Genomic DNA, 20,687 nt, shown 5'->3' on the forward strand with positions numbered 1-20,687 from the left:
TCAAACAAAGTCAAAGACATATCCGTGAGTGAAAAATATTGGTACAAATACTCTTTTAAGAACTTTTCTTTTCTCTTTTCTAGGCACTAGTTGGTCTTGAGGATGCGATTGGGCCAGCGACCCAGCAAAAGCTAACCTGTTGTCCCATCGGCCACCTCCACCTGACAGAGGAGATGGTCCTCTGGACGGCGCGGTGGGGGACTTATCTGTGGGTCCAGACGCTCCTGGCCACTGCCACGGCCAATTGTCCCTCGCTGGTTCCCAGCCCCACCAACTTCTCTGTGGTTTACGCCATGCCCTTCTTCCGGGCCCGCAGCCCCATCCAGAACATCGTCAACAACTCCCTGTACCAGGAGGTGTACGTCGCGTCCCAGAACGTCATCGAGGCCGTGAACCAGAGCTTAGAGAAGGTGTGGGAGCTGCCCACGGGCCCCGTGGGCAGCCCCGCGTGTCAGATATGCGACCTGTGCGACGTCGACAAGGACCCCAACTACCCGGAGGACACGGACAACCAGGTGCTGCTGCTGGACACGCTGTTCATGTACCTGTACTCATGCGGGAGCTCCCAGTACGGCGTGTGCTACTTCCACCAGCTCAACACGCACGGCGCGCCGCCCTCGCCGTCCAAGTGTCTGTTCCGGAAGGAGTCGAACTCGGCCGCCTACTGCCCCGACTGCCTGGCCAGCGGCCTGGGCACCAAGGTCACCATGGTGGAGGAGGGCCAGACGGTGTACTTCTTCGTGGCGGTGACGGTCAACGACAGCGTGACGCAGCGCTACGGCAGGAAGTCGCTGTCGGTGCGCCGGCCGCTGGCCACCGAGGACGGCTTCTACGGGGACGTGCGCGGCCTGACGGTGCTGCCGGCGCTGCGGCGGACGTACGGCATCCGCTACGTCTACAGCTTCTTCACGCAGGAGTTCGTCTACTTCCTGTCCGTGCAGCGCGAGAGCCCCGACCAGGAGTCGTCGCCGTTCCAGACGCGCCTGGGCCGGCTGCCGCGCAACGAGTGGGAGATGAAGCGCTACCGCGAGGTCATCCTGGAGTGCCGCTTCGAGCCCAAGCGGCGGCGTCGGCGCCGGCGCCGGCGGCGTCGGAACGGGTCGGGCGGCGAGCCGTACCGCGACGTGGTCTACAACGTGGTGCAGGCCGCCCACTTCGGCCGCGCCGGCCGGGAGCTGGCGGCGCAGCTGGGCGCGGAGGAGGAGGACGACATCCTGTACGGGGTGTTCGCCGTCACGGACGACGACGGGGCGACGGAGAACGACTCGGCGCTGTGCGCGTTCCCCATGGACAACGTGAACACGGCCATCGACGACGGCGTGGACGACTGCTGCACGTCGGGCCCGGAGCAGCTGTCCAGGGGGCTGTGCCACTTCCAGCCCTGCGAGAGCTGCCCCCACGAGGTACGCCCTGACCTGCCTGGAAGGAAGTTAGTGTGTGTGTGTGTGTGTGTGTGTTTTGAGTCACCTCACGTCATTCACTGCGGATGTTTTCCATTATTTTAGTCACACATTCCTCTGGAACCTCTTGAACGTTTCAGTTCCGCAGAAGCATTGTCCTAAAAGAACATTTGAACCAAAGTTTGAACCAATACCAGCGGCTGCTGACACATATACAAATACTGTGTTGGTGGCCAGACCAGAATCACTGTGAGGGTATTACTAAAGTATGACATTGTCCTCCATTTCACCGTGCATATAAACACCATCTTCATCTGTTCACGTCTGACCAGACAGTCTGAAGACGCCAATGGAGATTACAATTGTAGTGGCTTGTGGCTTTGTGTTATTCAGCAATGGGAAATGAAATATAAATAGGTAAAACCAGCTGTTGAATGACTTCACCAAATCGACCATAAACTAAACAATGGGCTTACGGAGCATCCCTGAAATAGGAACATGATTCGCAAAAGCATCCTGTTTAGAGACGGGGTTGGATGCTTCATGAGGATGATTCAATTTCTGTGCATGATTCACACACACACACACACACACACACACACACACACACACACACACACACACACACACACACACACACACACACACACACACACCACAAAAGTGCAGGTCACAGATCATGGTGGAATTTCCTTCATGCAGCAGAGAATAGGAGTGAAAATAAATGTAGCTGGTTTCGAACCCAGAATCTTTCGTCTGCCTGTCAAGCACCCTAACAACTACGACCCATTCCCTGCAAACACTAAAACACAAACTGCACTTAACACTCACTCGTTCAATGTTCAATAGATTTCTACAGGCTGTAGAGTTAAACAACATTGGTCTGTTTTACTTTGTATTTTACGAAGCGCCAAGATTGCCTTATTAAAATGTTATTTTGCTACATAGAGAAATACATTAGACACCAAATTAAAGACACAGCCTGGGCGTTCATTTCCCATTCATCAGCATTGATCATTAAGAAGTGTCAGTGCCGTGGATATTGACCATTCAGGACCATGATGGATGAGGGGTCAAAGGTGGAAAAGCCCAGGAGATGCAGGATTATGCAAAGCTAAGGGTTTGCAGGAAAGGTTGTGTGGTTCCTTTCGTTTATTTTCTTTCTTTTTCTCTTTACAAAAATATATGTTAACACATTGTACATATTGCATGGGATAAAATACACTTATCTTAAATATTTTAGTTTTCAGTGACTAAAGTGTAGGCATTGAATAAATCCATGTAGTATATGAACAACTCTTGGTTGAGCTACAATAACGACCCGGATTTAGTTAAACTTCTACCTACGATATAGTTAATTTAAAAATTCATTACCATTCAATTAAAAAGTAGTCAACCCAACATTTTCAATGTAATTCTGTTTTTTGTGCTTCACACATTCATAGCCAACTAGTGCCGCTTTACTTTAAGGCAAGGCAAGGCAACTTTATTTATATAGCACTTTTCATACACAAGGCAGACTCAAAGTGCTTCACATATAAACATTGTCATACAATAAAATAAAATAATAGATAAGTAAAAAGTAAAATAGATAGAAATTAATTTAATTTCAAAGACATTTCATCATAAGTATTCCTTGGCGGCTTCCAGGTTTAGACTATGTGGAATGTCCAAGAATCTGAAATCCTTGTTCTTCCACGTCGGAACGTGTCACACAAAACCACTGCCAGAAAAAACACAGTGTGACTGCCTATCATAACAACATCCACGGCAATACAATGTCACTGAAATAATAAACCACAAACTCTGTATTCTTTTTGTTCTTGCGCAGTCTATGATCTTCCTTCCCTGTGGGTAAGGTTGGCAGCTTAACTTTCCTTTCCAACATTGACCGAAGCATGGAAAAATGTAGACCACGGCACGTAGATCATGATCCAAGCTTAACAGAAGGTCTTCTCCTCATCATAGTGTTGAGGATTGGCTTCCATGTCCATGTGATAATCATGATTTAAGGCTATTAGAAATCGGGATGCATACCAAATGTAGTCTCTGAAAATAGTAGTCTTTATAGTAGTCTTTATTCGTATTCATAATTCCCCCTCTAGTGCAATATTATTCATAATGTGTTATATTGTTCCCATGGTTCTGTTTGGGTTTTGTTGAAGGGGAACACTTTAAAAAAATCTATTTTTATCTACTTTGAAAAAAGGTGACAGCATTACAAATATATTCATTTCATCTTCTGTTCTCAAGAGACTTGCTATGTGATTCATCATTCGGGTTTGAGCTGAGACAATCGTTCAGTTCCTCTTGGGACTGTCTTGGTGAATGACGACCCTCGATAATGTAATTGCAATGGCTACCTCAGTCAATATTGTGTTTTCACAAACCTTCTTTCACAAAGAAGGTTCTACACTGGTGATACCGGCCAGTGAGTTGGCTCCTTGTTTCTGTTTTCCCTCCTCCGCTTCAGTGTAAATGAGTTAGCCAATTGGTTGATATCGATATACACAATAAAGCCATTGGTCCACTAAATGATTTGTAACGGCAATTTAATTAGCTCCAAATTAAATAGTTACCCATGGATAACAGGGTTATATTTCAGTAATACCTCTCAACAGGACTGAAAAGCTTCCCTTTCAAGTGTACAGATTAATGTTTTCGGTATTTATGGAAAATATCTTCTGAATATGTGTGTCCATCTCTGTGTGTGTATGTGTGTGTGTGTGTGTGTGTGTGTGTGTGTGTGTGTGTGTGTGTGTGTGTGTGAATACATCTATTGTTTCCTGTATGTGTCTGTATGCATGCCCTTGTGTGCATGTGTGTTTGTCTCTGTGTTTTTATGTGTTTGTGTGTATGTGTGTGTGTGTCTCTCTGATTATCTGTGTCTTTTTGTATGTGTGTGTCCGAACGCATCTGTGTTTTTGCGTATGTGTCTGTGTGTGTGTGTGTGTGTGTGTGTGTGTGTGTGTGTGTGTGTGTGTGTGTGTGTGTGTGTGTGTGTGTGTGTGTGTGTGTGTGTGTGTGTGTGTGTGTGTGTGTTGGTGTGTGTGTGTGTGTTGGTGTGTGTGTGTGTGTGTGTGTGTGTGTGTGTCCTCTGTCTTTGTGTGTGTGAGCAGCAGAGCATGGAGCACAACGCCACGTGCCGCGACCAGCCCACCATGGTGTCCAAGCCCTACTACAGGGTGGACCTGTTCAACAGGCAGATGCAGGACGTCTTGCTCACCTCCCTGCTGGTCACCATCATAGAGAACAAGACGGTGGCGCACATCGGCACCTCCACGGGACGCCTGCTGCAGGTACGGCCACTCACCATTTAGCAACACACACCTTAACCAAAGGGGAGCTACAGTGGATATCTAGACACATTGAGGTAGAGCAGGGTTAAGATAGTGCATACAGAGACATGTCATTGAAGAGCAGGGTTAAGATAGTGCATACAGAGGCATGTCATTGAAGAGCAGGTTGGGGTTAGACAGTGAATACAGAGACATGCCATTGAAGAGCAGGTAGAGGTGAGACAGTGAATACAGAGACATGTCATTGAAGAGCAGGTAGAGGTGAGACAGTGAATGCAGAGACATGTCATTGAAGAGCAGGTTGGGGTGAGACAGTGAATGCAGAGACATGTCATTGAAGAGCAGGTTGGCTTTAGATAGTGATTAATACAGAGACACGTCAGTAAGGAGCAGGGCGGTCTTAGATAGTGAATACAGAGACAGGTAAGTCAGGAGCAGTTAGGGGTCAGATAGTGAATACAGAGACATTTAATTAAGGAGCAGGTAGGGGTTATATGATTTATGATTTATGATTTATTAGGATCCCCATTAGCAGCACACCGAAATGAGAGCTAGTCTTCCTGGGGTCCGAAACATAAAATATAGACAACAGACAATAACTTTGACATTATGTCAAACAAAAGTAAAAATAGCCAAATAATAAACGGCAGTGATTAAGAAACATCAGAATTATAAATAAAACAAAAGTAAAAAAGATATGAAGGCTACAAAATAAATGACAACATTAAAGATGTATACACATTACATATGGACCAGATGTTTATTGGTAGTTCATTCCATAATGAAATTGCTCTGTAAATAATAGTGTTTTTGAGTAGATTGGACCTTGGTCTGGGTAAGGCTAGATGTCCGTTACTTGCTCCTCTAGTTCTGTGACTATGTCTGTCAGACACACTGACTAAACCTTCAACAATAGTGACTATATATAGTGACTACAAAGACATGGCATTAAAGAGCAGTTAGGGGATATATAGTGAATACATGGATACATGTCAGTAAGGAGCAGGGAGGGGTAAGACATCCTGCCCCCTCGGACATGTGTTTCCTATTGGCTCATACTGGTTGGCTGTCAAGCACTTGTAACAATGATTCATCCTCTGTGTGTGTGTGTGTGTGTGTGTGTGTGTGTGTGTGTGTGTGTGTGCATGTGTGACCGTGTTTGTGTGTGTGTGTGTGTGTCCTGGGTTGTGAAAGCTGGTGCTCACCAGGTCCAGCCCGGTTATCTTTGCCAACTACTCGCTGGTGGAGAACCAGCGGGTGTCCTCCATCGCCGCGGTGTACTCCACAGAGTATCTGCTCTTTGTGGTCGGAGACAAAGTAAGGAACGTCAGTGTGTCCAATCACAGCATGGAAGTGAGAAATCAATGAGGTTTCTGACACGCCGTCCCATTCTTTACTAATGACGGAAAGGAGTGTCTTTGTTCGTTTCTTATAAGCAACAAATAATACCGAAGTATAGAATTATCATCAAAGGTTATCAAAGGAGAAAAGGTGGATAAGGCCAGAGGAATCGAATGTCAAAGGGTGTATCAGTGATGTTGGGTGCCGTCACTTCTGCTGGTATTTGAAGCAAGATCCCAAACAAACTGAGCCAGCTCACCCCCTCCCTTACGTGTTACGTGTGCATCCAGTAAAAACTATCATGAATAAATAGACAATAGGCAAATCAACATAAATGTCAAAATTGTCAAAAAAGTGACTGGGAGTGCTGTGAGTTGTTGACAGCAAATTCCACGGTTCTGATTGGTCAAGGAGTATCTGGCGGACCTATCAACAAATGTGAAGCGTTTATATTCAACAGTCAATAATCGGAAATCGCAATTTCTGTAGTGCTCCACTACCTGATGCCCCCCCCCCCCCCCCCCCCCTGTGTTTGAGGTTACAACCATAACAACAACAACAACATGTCCTCAGTGTTTATTCCTCCAAAACAACCTCTCTCCTCTCTCTCTTCCTCTCGTGGCCCCCCAGATGTTCCAGGTCCCCCAGCGGGGCCCCGGCTGCCAGCACTACCTGACCTGCGCCGTGTGCCTCATGGCCCCCAAGTTCATGGGCTGCGGCTGGTGCTCGGGGGAGTGCAGCTGGGAGGAGGAGTGCGGCGGCGGCGGCGTGCACTGGAGGAACGAGTCGTGCCCTCCAGTGATCACCGGGGTGAGCGCCCCGGTCCGACCTGCTCCTGCTCCGGCTGTCGATGTTCATAACCGGGGTGACGCTGTCACCGGAATGCAGTTTTGGCATCCGGACCGTTTTTACGTCACTTGTTTTTCTTTCCTTTCTGTATCGTGGCCCGATACCTGGGCCACGTCACCGGTTTAGTATTTGTTGTTTCGATTTAAAAATAAATGTATATATATTGTAGCAGGCAACCGTGGGTGTGGGGTTTCCACGCCACCAAGTCAAGGTGAAAAGAACAAACACACACACAGCAATATTATGTTCAGGGTTTTTTTATTACCCACGTGTTCCACAATCCATAATCACCAATGTTCAGTCCAGGGTTCGGCTCCAGAAGGGTTCTCAATACAAGCGGTCGGTACACAGTAGTCCAATTCAGTTCTCCTATTCTTACTTTCCAGTGCACACGGTGTTAGCTTCTCAGCGGCTAACTCTCCTCTCAGAGGCTCACACAGACACCCCTCTTCTTTCCCAGACCTAGCCTATCCCTTCCCTTTTAACCACCCAGCACTCCAGGTTAACGATCCTCAGGTTGGTCTCGTTAATAGGAGGAAGTCCATTTATGGCTTGGGGGTGGAGCCAGCAGGCTGCCACATATCTCCATTCAATTAAGCCTCCCCTCACTCCTCCCTGCAGTCTGCCACAATATATATATATATATATTTATTTTTTTTACCGGCACAGTTCTTCCCGAAGACGGCGCCCCCCGATGGTCAGACGGAGCTCACGGTGTGCGGCTGGGAGTTCCAGTGCCCGTCCAAACCGGACATCACCTCCAGGACACACCAGGTCCGGATCGGGCCCACGGCCTGCGCTGTGCAGCCCTCCAGGAGTAACAACACGCAGTGAGCACCAGAAGCAACCTCCTCCCTTTTGCCTTGTAGTGCAGCAACTGTGTCAGCCCCGGAGGCAGACGATCAAAGATTAACGATTCTTATTTATCTTTATTAGTGACATGACCATACATGTACAGGGAGTGCAGGGACTACGCAGACTGTACTGAGAAGTGTTTGGGAAAATAAAGGAGATGCATTTAATGTACAAAGTAATCTGTGAACATTATTAACAGTACATACATATGAATAATCTAGCCTTCTATCAATCTATCAGTCAATTATTCTTAGTGTCAAAAAGGCCCTACTTCACCTCGGGGGGAAAAAGTCCCTCGCTGTAAGCCTTGAGGTTGTGAAAGGTATTTTGCCTTCTTTTTTTTTAGCGTTGACTCTCCTTCAGCTCTTGTCCGGGCTTGTGTCGCATTACAACAAGTTTTTTTTTTAATCGCACGTGGAGGACGCTAATTACTAAACGTGGTTGATTGCTCTGCTTTGCTGTGGCTTCCCTTAGCTTGGTGTGCAAGATTCTCTCTGGGGCCGTGGAGCTGTCTAAAGCCCTCACGGTCAATGTGGAGGTGCATGAGGGGAAGGTGGACTGGCGATACTCCATCCACGGAAAAGCGGAGATGCCTGGCTTCATGTTTGTGGTAACGCTGAATCTCTAATCAGTCATGACAGCGGGTGGGATGAGGCTCCATGTGTGTGTCTTTGAGGAACATGTCCTCTTGTTTCCAAAGTCTGATTGGAGTGTCTAGCTGCCACTCGGATCACACGGAACGCGGTCTCCGGGAAGCAAAGGTCGACGTGATTGCTTGTTCTGATTGGCACAGAGTTCTTTCTGATTGGCCCCCCGAGTGTCACTTGACGCCTAATGAGATCAGCTGGTACATATTTCAGCCAATCAGAAACGAGAACAAAATCGACAAAGTGTGAGTGATGTCACTTGACACTCGGTGTGTGAGATCGGCTGGTGCTTAGTTTAGCCAATCAGAAACAACGGCGGCACCGTCTGTGTTCTGTGCCGTCCAAATAGCTCGATGTCATTCCTTCATTCCTATTTAAATGACTCCCCTTGCAGATTCCCAACGTCACGCAGATCCAACCAAACTATGGACCCCGGGTCGGGGGCACACTCATCACCATCACCGGGCCCCACCTGGACGCGGGCAAGACCAGGCGTGTCACGCTCAACGACCAGCCCTGCCCTATCAAAAGGTGGTTCTCTGCAACTGTGTTAAGGCCTCGTATTTCACCTCTCCGTTCTGATTAACGTTGCCTAACAATAGCACTCGTTTCAAACCATCGTGGGTGGGGCGTTGTCACCTCTGGCGATGCGGAGGTTGTCACCGTGCAAGGTTGACACCGCCGTTGATGTGTGAACAGGTGATGAATTTAATTGTATAGAACTATTTTGTCCAAAGCGTCTTTGACTTAACTTTGATAGAGTAAGCAGGTTGGGGAGAGGCAACTTGCTCATGCTTGGCACACTGTGGATATTGGAGATCGACCGCCTGGGCTGACTACCAAGAACTGAAAGTACCGGAGTGATTTCCATTTTTGCTACAGAGATATTCAAATGAAGAGAAACTCAGTTGCGAGTGGCAAGAAGAGGAAGAGGATTTCAGAAGAGGATTCTAATAAGTGTGTTTCTTAGAGTGGCCAGCCTACACAGTGTTGATTTAAAACCTTTACAGACATTCTCTGAAAAGGCTGGTGTCCGGTCCTATTCCACATGATTCTAACCCAGAAATTGTAAGAATCATGCAAGCTTAAGCTTGTCTTCCCACCTGCTACAAGAAAGGTTCACTACTGCTGGCTGAGTTTCTGCATCACTCAGCGATCCCCGCACCCAGCTCCATGACCGGTCGAAACAGATATGAACTGGAAAGAAAGTGAAACGCGCCGTTCAGCGACATTTGAGCTTGTCTTGCTATCAGACCTCGGATTAATCCGATTCAGATCTCAAGGCTGATTCGTGAGACTCGAGACTCTTGCTCCTGAGGGTTATAAAAAAGCGCTCTATAAATGGGGATCCGTCACCTCGGTGGACGTGTTACTGACACGTGTGTTTTCCTCCTCCCCCCCACCCCCCCCCCAGTGTCACACCCCCTGTAGGCGGCGTGTCCTCCATCGTCTGCCTGTCCCAGCCCATCTCGGAGGTGCGGGACGTGCCCCTGAGCGTGTTCATCGACAGGTCCCCCGTGCCCACCACCAAGGTCTTCTACTACAAGGAGAACCCCGAGATCACGGCCGTCCTGCCCGACTGCAGCTTTGACAGGTGTGGTGTGGTGGGGCCCCTGGAGGTTCCCCCCCCCTGCGTCCTCCTCTCACTGCTGCTGCTGCCCGGCCCCTCGTTTGATGACTCTCCCCCTCTCCAGTTTGCTTCGTGATGTCTGCGGGCGGGGGGGGTGGGGGGTGGGGGTTAATTTGGCTTCATTTTGTGTCTCTTTACAATGTCCAAAAAATATCAGGTATTACCAGGCCTGGGCGAAATGGCTGAAAGACGTATCACGATATAACACGATCATATTGATCGATATCGATAACTATTGATAATTTGAATGATAATTTGAATGACCTAAAAAGACTAGGAATTACCATGCTGGTTTTAAACACTTCTGGTTAACACTTAATACGACCTTCCACTGTTCTTCATTGATCAATACGCCAACGTCGATACAACGATGAAAAACACTCAAATATTGTAAATAAGTACGGAACCGTGTTTGTGTAACAAACCCAGCTGCTGGATTCGGTGGTCCAGTCTCTTATCGATATATATATGGAACATGTTTTATATTGATATTGATCAAAAGTCTATCACGATACGATAATTTATTGTTTTATTGCCCAGGCCTAGTTATTACTATGGTGTCAATCTGGTGTCAGACTTTATTTTATTGTATCACTAGAGCTTTTTACAATTCCGAATCTACTCGGATGAAAAACAGAACGTATGGTTTTGTTGCTAGCCCACTACTCTCTCCCCCCAAAAGTGTAGATATAGCTCTCTCGCTCTCTCTCTCTTTTTTTTGTTCTGTAAACTGCAGGGGGTCAAAGATCGTGATCGAGGGGAAGAACCTGGACTCAGTTTACCGGACCGCTGTCCACTTCAAGCCTGACGAGAGTCACCTGAGGCCTGTGTTCAGGGTATGACCTCTAGCTCCACGTGGGTATGACCTCTAGCTCCACGTGGGTATGACCTCTAGCTCCACGTGGGTATGACCTCTAGCTCCACGTGGCCCTGTCACTGCCGGTGTTCTGCCAATTTCTGCTCCCTTGTCAGATTTTGCTACCTAGTGGTTCTGCGCATGCGCATGACGACGCTATTTAGTATTGGTGTAAAATACACATACTGTACCTCAGTACCCCAGTACCTCTCCAATAAAGACGTTATAATACAGTATCAAAATATGCTCCCCGTATTCTTACAGTGTACATGGAGTGAGTAGTCGTGTAAAAAAACATGTTTCTGTAGTGGGAGCATTGTTTGATAGAGGCAGTTGGTCAACAGATTAAATACGCTACCAAAACACATAAGGTAGCACTTTTTGATAGGGTAGCATGATTCTATAGACTCTGATACTGTATTATAACGTCTTTATTGGAGAGTTAAGGGGTACAGTATGTATATTTTACACCAATACTACACCGCGGATCAATAGTGTCGTCATGCGCATGTGCAGAACCACTAGGTAGCAAAATCTGACAAGGGAGCAGAAATTGGCAGATCCAGATCCCAGATCCATTCCCACCGGGGGCCGCCCATGCTCAGATTCTATCAGTGTTGTGCATGAACTAGTTCAAAAGAACTAGTTCATTGAACAAGTTCATTTTTCTATGAACTTTGAACTGAACGTAACATATTTTTAACTTGAACTTGAACTAGTTCAGTTTTTGTGACATTCTGAATTGATGCTTAGGTCCAGATGACATGTTTATTAAACAGAGTTACTGCCTTAGTTGTGATGAACGAAACAGGTGTACAAATAATATCCACAACAATCTGAGATTGTAGTGATGGGCAGCAGGTAATGGAGAGGATTCATTTTAAAAGATAAGCACAGAATACTCACTCCAACAGTTTTTCCTGTTAATGAACTGAACATGAACTAGTTCAAAACTGAATTGGTGAACTATGAACGTGAATTTATTCACTTTCGTTTGTGTGAACTGAACTTTGAACTAGTTCACGTGAAGTGTGAACTTGCACAACACTGGATTCTATACACTCACGCCTTGCACGAAGGAGTCCCCCAAATCGTATAGATACATCTTTTTCAAAGTCGTCTCACATGTGAATAATGAAAGGACGGTGGAAGCACTTTCATGTCCATTATTATCCGTGTTCGTCATTTCCCCTTTCATCTGTGTCACATAAGATGTTTTTTTTCCTTTCCTTCTATCTCTCTTCCAGGAGTGCAAAGGGAAGTCCTTGCCCACCAAGATGGAGTGCCTGGCCCCGGAGTTCCCCCAGGACGAGACGGAGAAGGGCCAGCTCTCCTTCGACATGGACGGCGCGGTGGGGCTGTGGAACGGAGAGTTCTCCTACCACCCGTACGGAGAGCCCATACCCTTCGAGACCGAGGGTCACGTGCTGAACCTGTACCCGGGGTTTGACGAAGTGTCCCTGCATGTAAGGCCCGGGTGTACACACAGGAACACACGCACACACGCACACACACACACACACACACACACACACACATGCAGACGTACATACACTCACACACATGCAGACACACACACCCACACCAATGCAGACACACACACAGACAGACAGACATGCAGACACACACACATGCATGCACACACACACACACACACACACACACACACACACACACACACACACACACACACACACACACACACACACACACACACACACACAGAAATGTTCATGTGAGATTGTCCTTTACTGATGCCTCATTAATATTTGTCATTCATTTAGATATCTCTCGTATATGAATAAAACATGTCCAAAGTAATGAATGCTTAATGTTTAATTCCCTCTGCATTCGTATGTGATGTTATGTACTCGTGCGGAATAGAAAAATCTCACGGTGCCTCAAGTCATTGAGCTTAGTCAGTTACATTCCTGAAATGTTATCTGTGCAATCGGAACAGAACAAACTGACAGCCTCCGTGTTTAAAGTGAGCCTCTGCTACCCACACACTGCCGATGTACACCCACAAGTTAAAATACCAGAGTTTGACGTGACGGATTGCTTTGATATCCGTCTTCCTTCCTTCCTCCTCCTGCACCAAAGCACCAGAAGCTGAACCTGGTGAGCTCCTGCATGACCATCATCATGACCATGGCCGGGGTCAACTGCGACGCCAAGGTCCTGGACAACGAGATCACCTGCAGGATCCCCAAGAACATGACCATCCCCAGCGAAGGGCTGCCAGTGAAGGTGACCCCCGTCTGAGGGGGGTCATGTGGGGGGCCATGTAACTGACAGACAGGACAGACCGCTAGACTCTCCTTCTTAGCCCCCGGGGTCAAAGTCACACAAATGACAGACAGATATGCGTCATATGCAAGACTTTTCAGCTCAGGCCAGTGTCAATATCACATGAATGACAGACAGATGTGCAAAATATTAAATATAAAAGACGTATCAATAATTGTGACACAAGTTGATTGGTGTAATCCAAAAATATATATATTCAACATGGGCATTTTTGTGCCTTCATGGACAGGACAGTGAAGAGAGACAGGAAAGCAGGTTGGAGAAGAGAGGGAATGATGTGTAGCGTAGGACCGCAGGTAGACTAGGACCTGGCTTGCTAAAAGGCGTATTGCCTACATGGTTATATTGCGTTCCAGACTAAAGATAATCCATTTAGTTAACATTTCAGAGCGCCGGACATCAGTAACAACATCAAACATAGCGGTTGTCATCGTTAATGGGAATTTAATTATCGTCAAAAAGTGATGTTGACGTTTTAACATAATTTGATTTATTTAATTAGGCAATATGTGCTTTGTATCGTTTTATATTTTACTCTGATTGATTGGCAATAAGTGGAATAGAGCAACTTCATTTAATTTACATGCCAGTCTTCATGTAGTCTCCTCTCTCTTTATTTTCTGCATTCAGCAATGAGCCACAATATGCTTTACTAAATTGTTGAGTGGGAAAAAGTCCATGTTTCGAGTTGTTTTGATCACGTTACTAGCGCTTCTAGACCCATGTTCCCTAAGCAGAACCGACTGCTTAGTGGGTTCCTAGTGGGTCCTAACACAACTACAACTGTACTGGTTGCCCAAAAATTTATCCCACGTTCAGCCTGTGAAGATCTCATGTGAGTGACTGACTATCTGTCTATCATAACCAGCACCGCACTCTTTTTTTTTTTGTCAACCCCCTCCCCGGTGGCCCCAGATCTCCATCAACGGACAGGTCCACAACGTGGGCACGGTGGTGAGGGTGAGCAGCCACTACATGGTGGGCATCGTCCTGGGCATCCTGGCCGCGCTGGTGGCCGGTGCCGCGCTCGCCTTCGCCGTCATGAAGCACCTGAGGAAGAAGAAGAAAGGTCAGTGCGATGCTGTTAGATGAGTCATTAGAGGCCCCTTGCAGAAAAATGTGCCCCTTAGGTGTCATCACACACACACGGAAACGTCGACCCAGATGTATGACGGACAGATCAGCCTACCAGCCTAGCCAATGGACTGCGCAGAGTGGGAGTGTGGATCTGTTCTGGTCCACGTGGGTGGACGCCCACTCTCGCGTGGGATGTCACTATAGGGTCGATCTGAACATAATTAACATAGCAAATTTAATTTAGACATAAAATTGGGGGGGCCTTTAAAACCGGCGTTGTCCCATGTTCTCCTTCTCATTAAATTGACCCACGAGGGACAAACAAAAGTATTTTGAATTGAATTGACTTTGACCAGAGCAACTTTGACCGTCGTCTGCGATTAGACGAGGGCCCTCTTGACTGGAACGCCCTCTGTGACACTGCCGAGAGCGCGTGTAGGCGGTCTACAATTGAACTTTTGGTAAATGATTGCTGATGGGACTGGAATATTGTTTCAGCCTCCATGGTGGAGACCCGTCTGGGCCTTAACCCTAACCGCTCTGGCACCAACAATGGGGAGACGTCCCCCGTGGGAGACTACCGCAGAGGTTAGACACCCAACACACATTGTCAGCAGTCATTCTAATCATTTAGCTGATGTTGTTATACCCAAGGCCACTCAAAATGAACATGGACATGGCCTATACCCACAGGTAGGCAGCGGGCATTGTGGATTGAACCCAGAACCTTTTGGCTGAGAGTCTTAAGAACCGTGTCATTTAACTACCGCCCTGCTCTTGTTTTTTATTTTTTATTTTACATCTTTTTATTGGTGAGAAGTACAGTCAACCAATGGACCATTCCAGGTTATCAGGTCACCACCTCCCACCCCCGCTACTCCGTGACATGCGTTTGCTGATTATCACAACAACACAGAAGTTCACTTTTACCTCCTGAATCATTCTGCGACATCATCACAGAATAATTCCACTTGACTTGACATTAATTAACATCAGAATCCAAAAATCTTCAAGCTTCAATCACAAACAAGTTCTCCCTCTATCTCACGGCTCTCCTACCAGTGGCCTCCATTGGCCCTTCAGCGCCCATGTCCCATGGCCCCTTGGTGGTCTTCCCGGGCCTGGCCTACGGCGGCGGCGGGGGCGGGGGCGGGGTGGGGGACCCCACCCTGGCTCCCCTCATGCCCGCGGAGAAGATCTCCATCTCCAGCTTCAGGCCAGAGCTCCTGGAGGAGGTGAAGGACGTGCTGATCCCGGCCCAGATGCTGGTGGTCCAGCACCACCGCATCATAGGGAAGGGTGAGGAGAGAGCCAGCGTGCTACTGGCTACCGACGAACGTACACAACTATGGACACTGGACACTGGATATACATATATATATATATATACATACATACATACATACATCATAGGGAAGGGTGAGGAGAGAGCCAGCGCGCTACTGGCTACCGACGCACGTACACAACTATGGACACTGGACACTGGATATACATATATATATATATATATACATACATACATACATACATCATAGGGAAGGGTGAGGAGAGAGCCAGCGCGCTACTGGCTACCGACGCACGTACACAACTATGAACACTGGACACTGGCGATTCTCTGGATATACATACATATATATACATATATATATATATATATATATACATATATATATATGTCTGCTTTTTCTTCAATCATTTATTCGTTACACCGATTTATTCATTATCATTTAGTCGTTTATTTACTACAACTGACCTGTGCATTTCATTTCATTTTATTCCATATAATATAAAATAAATCAGTACATTTAATACCTTTTGTCTTATTATGAAAACGCTATCTTACTTTGCCGCTTTGACTTTCAATAAACTAAGCTAAGCATATCTAGAAAATCCAGTAATCTCTGGATCGTTGCCGTGGGGGGTAAAGCTGGAGGCTGTCTACTGAAAACAGTTTATTGCAAGTACTGTAACCGACAACAGTTTATACAACCAATATTCTCCTTTACTTTCCTTCTTCTTTGTCTATTTTTCGCCGTCACTCCTCCAGGCCACTTTGGGACGGTGTACCACGGCTACTTCACCGACCTTAACAACAGAGAGATCCACTGCGCCGTCAAGTCTTTGAACAGTTAAGTATCGCCTGCCTGCTGGCTAATGATGCAAAAGCTGACCGGGGAAGCACTGGGCAGTTGCTGTTTGTTTAGTAGCGGAGTGTGGAGATTTGCCACGTGACCGACTGAGTAAACAAAGCCTCTCGTGGACTAAACCTATAGGCACCACGCAGACCATATACACTTCTATCACCTTTTGAAAATTGTTGAATGTGTGACACAGAAAACAAAACAAGGGAATGTGTATGAAGACATCTCTCTCACTCTCTCTGCTTTCTCTCACTTCCCCTTTTTCTCTGCCCCCGGTCGTTTTCTGTCACACCCTTTCCTCCGTTTGCCTCGCTGTCTCTCTCTGTTGTGATCTGTGCCTCTCCTTTGGTGTGACAGCCTTAATATTACCCTCTCTAACTCTTTATTTGTGTGCCTGCATGTGTGTGTGTTTGTGTGTGTCTGTGGTTGTGTGCCTGTCTGCATGTGTGTGTGTGTCTGTGTTGGGGTTTGTTTGTGTGTGTGTGTGTGTGTGCGTGTGCGTGTGTGTGTGTGTGTGTGTGTGTGTGTGTGTGTGTGTGTGTGTGTGCGTGCGTGCGTGCCTCTGCCTGCCTGCCTGCCTGCCTGTGTGTGTGTGTGTGTGTGTGCCTGCCTGCCTGCCTGCCTGCCTGCCTGCGTGCGTGCGTGTGTGTGTGTGTGTGTGTGTGTGTGTGTGCCTGTGTGCGTGTGCCTGTGTGTGTGTGTGTGCGCTGTGGTACCAGGGATCACAGACGTGGAGGAGGTGGAGCAGTTCCTGAAGGAGGGCATCATCATGAAGGGCTTCCACCACACCAACGTGTTGTCTCTGCTGGGCATCCTGCTGCCGGAGGAAGGGCTCCCCCTGGTGGTGCTGCCCTACATGAAGCACGGCGACCTGCGCCACTTCATACGCTGCGAGAAGAGGGTAGGGCTTTTTAATTGACCTTTTGTTTGACCTCTGTTTTAACCGCTCTTACATTAACACACACAAAAACAAATATTAGATCATCACCAAATTTTATTTAACTCCCCTTTAAGCTGTAAACAATGTCTCAGACTACTGGTTTACGTGAATAACCTCTGTGAATATACAAAGAATAGACACAGAAATTGTGTGTGCGTGCGCTGGTGATGGTGGATTTGTGGTCGTGTTCTATCTGATGGATGAACACAATCTAGAGTCATCCATTCATTTCCTACGGCGGCCGGGAAACACCACAGGTGTTACAAAGTTGACTAAACCACTCAAAAGTCAATGAAAGTGGTGATCAGCAATTGTATATGTTCAAATGCCTATAGTGTGGAGGATATCATAAGGCCTTGAGACAATAAAATGTAAAACACAATAGTTATGATTGATGAAAGTAGGAAATAACCTCCACCACCTTTTTTCTTTTAAATATTTGTTTAAACTTCTTGTTAGTTTAAGTCATGGTTTTGAGATTACACAAGATACATTTATACATGAGAAATGAGAACGATGGAAATTAGAAGACATCTTCTGATTAATATGTTCATGAATATTAATTGATATGTTATATATGCATGCAAATCCTCATATATATATCTATCATATTTATTCATATATTAGTTCCATTTTTGTATTAACTGTTTTCTTTGATTCATTACTTATTTATATGATTTATTGTGTTTTTTCTCCCCAGAATCCAACAGTGAAGGACCTGATAGGCTTTGGTCTCCAGGTGGCCAGGGGGATGGAGTACTTGGCTCAGAAGAAGTTTGTACACAGAGACCTGGCGGCACGCAACTGCATGTAAGTCAGGGAACAGGAATCTGAAATGAAGGCAAATGAAAGTGAAAATATGGGCTGGGTGAGGGCAGGGCAGTGTAGTGGTTGACACAAGGTTCTGGGATTAATCCCACAAAGAGTCTGCAGCCTAACATGCTAGGATCCTGGCATGAGTTTGGATGCCTAACCTCTACCTGCATGTATGTGTCTCAATGCACGGTACGTCGATTTGAACAGAAGCCTTTGGCTGAACGAGGAGGGAATTAGACATTGCTTGATCACGTATGAATGACGCTTGGTGGTCAGGTTGGACGAGTCGTACACGGTGAAGGTGGCGGACTTCGGCATGGCGCGGGACGTGTTTGACAAGGAGTACTACAGCGTTCAGGACCACAGGAAGGCCAAGCTGCCCGTCAAGTGGATGGCCATCGAGAGTCTGCAGACCCAGAAGTTCACCTCCAAGTCAGACGTGGTGAGCTGGGTCGACACCGACCGCGTCGATTCTGTCGCCAGAGATAGTTTTAAAGTTGTCCATTCAACAACTAGGTGGGCTAGGAATTGTATGAAACACACTCATCATGGGAGAAAATGTTTAATAATCATAATGCATTATTATCGCAATCATTTTTTTCATCGGACCACAGTCTCAGTCTTAGCACATGCTACCGTTGCTATATCCAGTTTACAATATATCCATGCATACGATTTTTTTTTTATCATAGAGTAAGTCATTCAATACAAAGTATTCCATTGCAGGATATTGTACTGCTGTCTAACCTCGTAGGCGCCCGAGCAACCTGCCTGCCTGCTCCTCCAGGACACAGCAACTCAGAAGTGTGTGAGTCATAGCCGCTTTAGTAAACTTTAAACAGTAACAATACGGTCGCCTCGCGCAGTGGTCGTTTGGTGTGCTGATATGGGAGCTGCTGACCAGAGGAGCCAGCCCGTACCCGGAGGTGGACCCCTACGACATCACGCACTACCTGCTGAAGGGCCGGAGGCTGCCGCAGCCGCAGTACTGTCCCGACTCACTGTGAGTGTTGGTCCTCGTTTATCCACAGCGCTTTACAGTGTTGACTGACATTCACCACATTCATGCACACATTCATTCACACACCGGCGGCGGAGTCGACCACGCAGGGTTGACAGCCAGCGGGTCAGGAGCAAGTAGGGTGAGGGCGTCTCGCTCAGGGACACCACGACACTCACAGCTTGGAGGATCAGCCGGGGATCGAACCAGCAACCTTGCGGTTACCAGCCAACCTGCTGTACCTCCTGAGCTAATCCCCCCCCCCCGGCTCCTCGTCAACACACCAGCCTCCTTGTCCAGCACAGCTTCCACTACAGTCTAGTGTTCTATTAACGCAAGGAGCACGAGAGCGGCTCTTTGAGGGTGGGGACCGTCAACCTGCAGGGTTTGAACTGTAACGAGTTGCGTCAGACTGCGTGGTTAATGATCATTGCTGTCATTACCGCCAACGTTACGTGCACACAAAAAAGCACGTGCTTTTTTCCCCTCGTTTTTTTCTGGGAAAGAACTTCAGTCCCGCTCTGATCAATATCATTGGTCAAAACTTAATTTTTTTATTGTTTTAGAAATGGCCCTCTATTTATTTTGTCATCTGACCCCCCGAGAACAATTTCAAATGAAACATTTGAATTCATAGTCAGTATCTTGCTTCCAATGCCTTAGTTTCCCATTGTCCCCTCTCTCTCTCTCTCTCCCCTACTCTCTCCCTCTCTCTCTCTCTCGCTGTCTTTCTCTTTGTCGCTCGGTCTCTCTCTCTCTCTCTCTCTCTCTCTCTCTCTCCACCAGATACTCCATCACGCTGCAGTGCTGGGACCCGGACTCGGAGCTGCGGCCCAGCTTCGCCACGCTGGTGTCCTCGGTGCTCAGCATCCTGTCTGGGCTGGAGGGAGAGCACTACATCAGCTTGAAGGTCACCTACGTCAACCTGGACCAGCCGCGGCCCTACCCCGCCCTCACCGAGTCTGCGGACGAGTGCAGCTCCTCGGATGATGGAGACAAAGGCTCAGTGTCCTCCTAGTCTCCTCCTCCCCCTCCACCTCCTCCTCCTCCTCCTCCTTATCTGCTGTTAACGAAACTAGTGGGGGTTGTTAAAGCTGTTGTTAATGGAGTTACAGTTCTTATTTGATCTGGCTGCTAACGAGATCAACTAGCTGAGGATAATACGGTGTGTGTGTGTGTGTGTGTGTGTGTGTGTGTGTGTGTGTGTGTGTGTGTGTGTGTGTGTGTGTGTGTGTGTGTGTGTGTGTGTGTGTGTGTGTGTTGTATGTGCAATCGTGTTTGTGCTTGTGTTGAGTGTGGTTGTGTGTGTCCATGTGTGTGCAAGTATGGGGATATGCCCGGTACTAAATGCATATTTGTGTGTGTTTGTGTGCATGTGTGCGTGCGTGCGTGCGTACGTGCGTGCTTGCGTGTGTGCGTGCGTGCGTGCGTGGGTGCGTGCGTGTGCGTGTGCCTGAGTCTGTGCATCAGCGTGAGTGTGTATAGGAGACAGGTGGTCAGTAGTAGACTTGATCATAGTACAGTGG

At 47.3% G+C, this 20,687-nt stretch overlaps 1 protein-coding gene across 2 annotated transcripts; it reads left to right on the top strand.

Moving 5' to 3' along the window:
- Positions 1–173: 173 nt before the first annotated feature.
- mst1rb (macrophage stimulating 1 receptor b) lies at positions 174–20,191 on the top strand (the record flags this gene model as incomplete). Of its 2 annotated transcripts, none has more annotated exons than XM_084464078.1 (20): positions 174–1,403; positions 4,520–4,699; positions 5,894–6,016; positions 6,671–6,850; positions 7,559–7,719; positions 8,219–8,354; positions 8,786–8,922; positions 9,806–9,985; positions 10,758–10,857; positions 12,125–12,343; positions 12,981–13,127; positions 14,103–14,256; positions 14,763–14,852; positions 15,327–15,563; positions 16,312–16,392; positions 17,125–17,306; positions 18,046–18,155; positions 18,438–18,603; positions 19,028–19,164; positions 19,948–20,191. In XM_084464078.1, the coding sequence occupies 20 exons, from the start codon at positions 174–176 to the stop codon at positions 20,177–20,179; spliced, it is 4,182 nt and encodes a 1,393-aa protein (XP_084320204.1). In that variant the 3' UTR covers positions 20,180–20,191. The 2 variants fall into 2 exon arrangements, with proteins under 2 accessions (XP_084320204.1, XP_084320205.1); XM_084464079.1 differs by having other exon boundaries at positions 4,523–4,699.
- Between the last annotated feature and the right edge of the window lie 496 nt (positions 20,192–20,687).

Source organism: Micromesistius poutassou, assembly GCF_964030765.1.
Source record: "Micromesistius poutassou genome assembly, chromosome: 2".
Lineage (NCBI taxonomy): Eukaryota > Metazoa > Chordata > Actinopteri > Gadiformes > Gadidae > Micromesistius > Micromesistius poutassou.